We start from the raw sequence: 7,180 nt of genomic DNA, 5'->3' as shown, positions 1-7,180 counted from the left end.
TCAGGGGCTAAATTTAAAGAAAGAAAGAAATATTAGAGACTCATTCTTTTGTTTAATTTTGTATAGGCCTTAATAAATATTTTAAATAGTTGAATTTAAAAAATAATAAAATTAAAGTTTATTTATAATAGTTTATTTAAAATTTCTAATTAATTATTAAAGATTTAATTGAAAAAATTGTGAAAATCGAATAATTTCCAATTTTAAAATTTCAGATTAAAAATTAATTTTTAACTGGTCTATTTTAAAGAATTTAATTATTTACGTAAAGTACAAATAGAATTATATATATGTAAGTCTTTAAGAATTTTCTTTTTCTTTCTCACTTTTAACTTTCTTTTCAAATTTCTACAAACACCTTCTGAAATTGTTTTATTGCATAGAAAGCCTGCGGCAGACGATGCGATTTTTCCTGCTGGATTGCTTGCGATCTACTGAATTACTAGAACTTCTGCGAGCTGTTTGGTTCATTTCTAGCAATTTACTAAATCGCAAGCAATCCAGCAGGAAAAATCGCATCATCTGCCGCCGGCTTAAAAGTGTAAGTACAAGTAAGTTCCAATTTTATTCCTAGAAATGTGCGTGTTAAAATAAAAATAAAGGACGGTTTTTTGGAAATGGTAGATCGACAATCCATTCGTCGTAAACTTTTAAGGGCCGGAAGTGAGTATATCATGTCACTTTCCAAATAATTCTTACTGTCGAGTAGCACGCCTTCGTCTCTCTGCCGTGGGATTAGCGACATTTTCTTCCATGAACATGACATGGAAACTGGAAATGAATAAGAATATACAGCATTGTGTAACTAGCTATATATGCGTACGTATGCGTGAATACAATTTGTGTACATGTGTAGAAATCGCCGTGCGAAACAGCGACTGTTGAATCGAGAACAGTTTTGTCGCTTGTGTAACAAAGAAGTTGAAGAAACGTGATAACGATTAAACAGTATAATTAATATACCGTACTTATAATAATAAAAAGTTATTATTTATTTATTTAAGAATTAAAAAGAATAAAAAGCAATCTTAAGAATTTAAGGAATAACGCCATTCTAGAATTTTCAAAAAATCTGTTGCGTCTGTATCCATAGTGTCTCGCTTATCATATCGCGTTCATGCGCATGCGTCTTTTAATTTATGTCTCAAGGACTCTATAAGGGCTCCTTTCTTGACTTTATATACTCTGAGTTCTTTGGTGATTTCGGCGAGACCGGAACTGGAGAGTAGTAGCCGTACGTTTTTTGGACGACGGAGCGCTCCGCTAGTGCGCGTGTAATATTATACTAATTCTTAATAAAGCATTTATATTTGTAACGAGTTCAAGTATCCATTCACAAACAAATTGGTCCTTCGAGCCGGATTCACAGAGCACATCTGTGAATGAATTAGACATATCGAAACAAGAATCAACGGAAAACGAGGTTCGTGTGCAACGCACGAGGACAACATGGCCGATCTCGACAAATTGAGGAAGCAAAGGGGCTATGTCAAGGGCAAGCTAACGAGACTAGAAAACGCTCTAGCACAAGTGCAGAACCAAGCGGCTACGCTCGACAAGGAGGACGCAGAGGTTCGACTGGAGCGACTCGATCAAGTGATTAACGAGTTTCAATCAAAAGGTTCAACGGCAGATCATCGAGGAAATCGGCGAGCCAACACAAGCGGACGTCGAGGCAGAGGCGGAATTCGAGGAAAGAAGCCTAGCCGTACAAGCAACATTACGACGCATTATCAATGGCGCTAGGAATGCAAACGCAAGTACAACGGAACACGACACCGTGCTCACGCAATTATTACAACGGCAGATGACGATGATGGAGAGATACGAGACAGGTGGCGCTTCACGATCACCAACGACACAAGGGTCGGAAGACGACGGTCATCTAGGGAATTTGCTACGAGCGCAAACCGAGATACTACAGCGTCTCTCAGATGGCGCGACAGATGGCGTTGTCAGAGGCAGTCGAGTCAAGTTACCAACGATCAAACTACCATCGTTCGATGGAAAGATCGAAGAATGGACAAAATTCTATGACGCGTTCATAAAGACAATACATAGCAACCAAATATTGCCTAACATTCAGAAATTCATCTATTTGCGATCGTGCGTCTCAGGTGCGGCCGCAAGGGCAATCGAAGATATCGAGCTGTCCGATGACAATTATACGGTGGCCTGGGAACAACTAAAGAAGCGATTCGAGGATTCAGGCGTTATTAAACGAAGGCATGTTCAATGTTTGTTCGAAATGCCGCTAGTCGAGAAAGAGTCAGCCAGTGCCATTATGCATTTAGTGGACCACGTTAACAAACACACAAGAGTTCTAAAGAGGTTAGGTGCGCCGACCGATTCATGGGGCGATCTACTATTGCACATGGTCGAAAGCAAGTTAGATCGAGTAACTCTACGAGCATGGGAAGAAAGGGCTAGTATTCACAACGTCACGTCACACGATGACGAGGTCGTCAACGGTGAATCCAATTTCAATGCGTTAATAGACTTTCTTATTCAACGATGTCATGCATTAGAGCGCATCGAGAGCAGCAAGGTTAAGGAGATTTCCAGCGGTGACAAGGGAAATTTCAAGAAACAAGCGCAATTCAAGGGCCCTGCGAAGAGTTATCAACCTAAGAGCAACGTGACAGACAAGGTTACATCGCTGGCTAGTTCGATAACAGCAGGGGCATGTTTTCTATGTCAAGAGGCACATCTATTGTACAATTGCGACAAGTTTCTCACCATGACTCCGGAGGAACGTGAACGAGAAGCTCGACGTCTCAGGTTATGCATCAATTGCCTGAGAAACGATCACTTTACAAGAAGCTGCAAGCACGGATCTTGTCGAGAGTGTTCGGGCAGGCATAATACCCTGTTACATAGATCTACGACAGCAAAGCAGCAGAATACTATTGAGGCGGCTGATACTTCCAATGCTGACAACAGCGCTAAGACAGCTTGTCACTCTATGGGCGCAACGAGGAAAAACGTATTCATGGCTACAGCAATAGTCGACGCATCAAATTCGGAAGGGTATCGTATACCGGTTCGCGTGTTATTGGACAGTGGTAGCGAAGCGAATTTCATAACGCACAATATATGTAATCGATTAAATTTAAAACGAAACGCAACGTCAGAAATCGTGTCGGGTATAAATGATGCTACATGTCAAGTACGTCAAGTCACTAATGTTACTATAAAATCGAAACATTCCAATTTTCAAGTCAACGCGCAATGTTTTATTGTTCCAAAAATATCTAGCGCTTTACCTTCTAAGGAAATAGACAAAAACGCATTGAATATTCCGTGTAATTTAAGATTGGCTGATTCAGAATTCAGTAAGCGTCATTCCATAGATTTGCTCATTGGAGCAGAATTTTTCTTTGACTTACTAGAAAACGGGAAAATCGAGTTATGCCAAAGCAAGCTTTTCTTACAAAATACAAAGCTAGGTTGGGTGATAGCAGGTTCCATGCCCAGTAACGAGCGCAAGGATACTAATAACGTGCAAATGATAAATATTTTTCATTGTTCCTTAGCCGAAGATGAGAACTTAGATAAAACTATTAAACAGTTTTGGGAAATAGAAAACTATGCTAACTGTACTAAATCTAAATGGTCTAACGAAGAAGCGAGATGCGAGCAAATATATAAGGACACTACTACGCGAGATGATCACGGTCGGTTCGTGGTAAGCTTACCATTTAAATCCGAGGATACAACAATTGGAGAAACTAGAAATACAGCACTCAAACGTTTAAATCAGATCGAGCGACGGTTCAAAAACGATAAATTATATTACGAGCGATATTTACAATTTATGCGTGAATATTACGAGTTACAGCATATGTCTCTAGTCGAATCTTTCAACGTCAATGACAACAAGCGTGTTGTTTATTTGCCTCACCATGGCGTGGTGAAGGAAACGAGTTCTACAACAAAATTGCGTGTAGTATTTAATGCTTCCAGTAAAGGTAGCACTGGTCGTTCGCTTAACGATATCTTAATGACTGGTCCGATTTTGCAAGATAATTTAATACCGATATTATTACGTTTTAGGTTTTATAATATAGCTGTTACAGGAGATTTGGAAAAAATGTACAGGCAAGTCTCAGTGCGAGATTGTGATAGAGATTATCAGAGGATCTTGTGGCGTTTTTCCATGGACGAGCCAATCAAGGAGTACAGACTAAATACTGTTACCTATGGTCAGGCTAGCGCCTCATATTTGGCTATCAGAAGCGTGCGCCAATTAGCTGAGGAATATGAAGGCTCTTTTCCTTTAGCTGCTAAATGCGTGTTAAATGACATGTATGTTGACGATATTATCGGCGGAGCTCAAACTATAGACGAAGCCAAGGAATTGCAAAGGCAATTAATCGAGTTAATGAGTAAGGGCTGTTTCAAGGTCCACAAGTGGCACTCCAATGTTACGGGAGCAGTGCACAATCTAAGCAAGAACGAGAATCAAGCAACGGTAGATTTGAAACTCAACGACGTCGTCAGGACTCTAGGTTTGGTTTGGGAACCAAGTACTGATGTTTTCTTATTTACAATCAGGTTTAACAAACAAGTTCGCTCTAAAAGAGAATTACTTTCTGAGATCAGTAAATTATTTGATCCACTAGGATTGTTAGGTCCCGTTATAACTCTAGCGAAGTTATTAATGCAAGAGACCTGGAAGATAGAAATCAATTGGGACTCCGAGCTACCAGCTAGCACACTTAGCAAATGGGAGAAGCTTCAAAGCGAATTATCAAATTCACCTATTCTTCGGATTCCACGCAGGATTTCTAGCCAGCATGTATCACAAAATTTGATTTTATACGGATTTTGCGATGCCTCTCAGGACGCGTATGGGGCATGCGTTTACGTTAAAAATTGCGGCAAGGATGAACATGTAGCCCAGTTATTGTGCTCAAAGTCGCGTGTTGCTCCACTTAAAACTATATCAATTCCACGTTTGGAGTTATGCAGCGCATTGCTACTGGCACGTCTGATCGATCAAATCAAGCAAGCTTGCAAGTTCGAGTTTTCAAGAGTATTCGCTTTCACGGATTCGTTAGTTACATTATATTGGATACGAGGCGACTTGTCACGATGGAAGCCATTTGTTGCAAATAGGATCTCTGAGCTAACAGATCTATTACCAGTAGAAATATGGGCTCACGTGCGAAGTGAAGATAACCCTGCGGATGTGTTATCTAGAGGAGCATATCCTACAATACTTCAAACCTGTAATCTATGGTGGGAAGGCCCTCCCTGGATATCGAGTAATTCAGACGATTTTCAGTCTCAAGGATATACGTCTGAAGCACAGGCTGTCGAAACGGAGGAAATCAAGTCCGAAGAGAGACGATCTAAAGTAGTTAGTCATCATACCAGGATGCAAGACGCTATTTTTCAACATTTATATTCGCGCATTTCAGATCTAAATAAATTGGAACGAGTTCTAGCATATTGCCTGCGATTTATTTCACGTTGCAAGGCAGGTTCCAAGGAATCAAGCGAACAATTGACTATAGCGGAAATTGAGACAGCTAGATCTCACCTCGTCAAGAACGCGCAAGCAGAAGGTTTTCAAGAGGAAATATTAGTTCTTCGACAAGCAAAACAAATAAAGCACTCCAGTAAATTGCTATCATTACATCCTTTCCTGGATGATCAAGGATTACTTAGAGTGGGGGGTCGTTTACGAAACGCACCCTTGTCTTTTTCGCAAAAGCATCCTATTTTATTGCCCGCTAATCACAAATTAACCAGAATTGTCATTGAGCGCGAACACAAGCGACTTCTACATGCTGGTCCTCAAGCTTTATTGGCTGCTATTCGACGAAAATATTGGCCCCTACGTGGAAGAGATATTGTTCGTAAGGTTTATCATTCGTGTGTCTGGTGTTCACGTCGCCAACCTCACGCCTCTTCACAACTGATGGGTAACTTGCCAGCTGACCGTGTTACACCTAGCAGACCATTTTATAATTGCGGTGTGGATTTTGCAGGTCCTTTTATCACTCTATTAAGCAAGGGACGAGGTCGAAAAACTACGAAAAGCTACCTCGCTCTATTCGTATGTTTCGCTACAAAGGCTATTCATCTGGAAGCCGTCAGTGATCTAAGCACAGAAGCCTTCTTAGCTACGTTAAAACGCTTCATAGGACGTCGAGGTTGTCCGCAGAAAATATATAGCGACAACGCTACTAATTTTAAAGGTGCACAGCGTGAAATCAGTGAAATGTACACGTTTCTTCAGCAGCAAGTAAAGGGATCATTACATAAGAAGCTACTCGAAGAAGGTCTTCAATGGATCTTTATTCCGCCGTATTCTCCTCATTGGGGCGGACTTTGGGAAGCAGGTGTGAAGTCCTGCAAAAATCTTCTAAGAACTGTATTGGGAAATTCTAATTTCACCTTTGAAGAGTTGTGCACTGCCCTCATACAGGTGGAGAGCTGTTTAAACTCACGTCCTTTATACGCTTTATCTAACGATCCCTCTGATCTAGAACCCCTTACTCCAGGGCATTTCCTCGTAGAAGGTCCACTTACTTCTTTGCCCGAAATTAACCTTCAAGATATAAATATCCATCGTCTTAATCGATGGCAGTTAGTACAAAGATCTTGTCAAGATTTTTGGAAACGGTGGGCGGCAGAATACGTTAGCTCCTTACAAGGCCGTTTCAAATGGCAAAAAACGCAACAAGATCTTCAAATCGGCGACTTAGTTATTATAAGAGAAGACCATACTCCTTCTTACCAATGGAAATTAGGTAGAGTTACCGAATTGCATCGCGGTCAAGATAATTGTGTCCGTGTCGTGACTATTCGAACTGCGAGCGGTGTAACCAAGCGTGCAATTAATAAACTATGTAAATTGCCTATTAAAGATAAGGAGGAAGATTATGATTAATCTTGGTGGGCGGTATGTTGCGTCTGTATCCATAGTGTCTCGCTTATCATATCGCGTTCATGCGCATGCGTCTTTTAATTTATGTCTCAAGGACTCTATAAGGGCTCCTTTCTTGACTTTATATACTCTGAGTTCTTTGGTGATTTCGGCGAGACCGGAACTGGAGAGTAGTAGCCGTACGTTTTTTGGACGACGGAGCGCTCCGCTAGTGCGCGTGTAATATTATACTAATTCTTAATAAAGCATTTATATTTGTAACGAGTTCAAGTATCCATT

General features: G+C 40.7%; 1 protein-coding gene across 1 annotated transcript; it reads left to right on the top strand.

Moving 5' to 3' along the window:
• Positions 1-1,449: 1,449 nt before the first annotated feature.
• Positions 1,450-6,904, top strand: LOC105201565. The gene is made up of 2 exons (XM_039453156.1): positions 1,450-1,572; positions 1,622-6,904. The coding sequence occupies exons 1-2, from the start codon at positions 1,450-1,452 to the stop codon at positions 6,902-6,904; spliced, it is 5,406 nt and encodes a 1,801-aa protein (XP_039309090.1).
• The last annotated feature ends 276 nt before the right edge of the window (positions 6,905-7,180 follow it).

This window comes from Solenopsis invicta, chromosome 8, assembly GCF_016802725.1.
Source record: "Solenopsis invicta isolate M01_SB chromosome 8, UNIL_Sinv_3.0, whole genome shotgun sequence".
In the NCBI taxonomy this organism is placed as follows: domain Eukaryota; kingdom Metazoa; phylum Arthropoda; class Insecta; order Hymenoptera; family Formicidae; genus Solenopsis; species Solenopsis invicta.
This window is presented reverse-complemented; position numbering and strand designations above follow the sequence as displayed.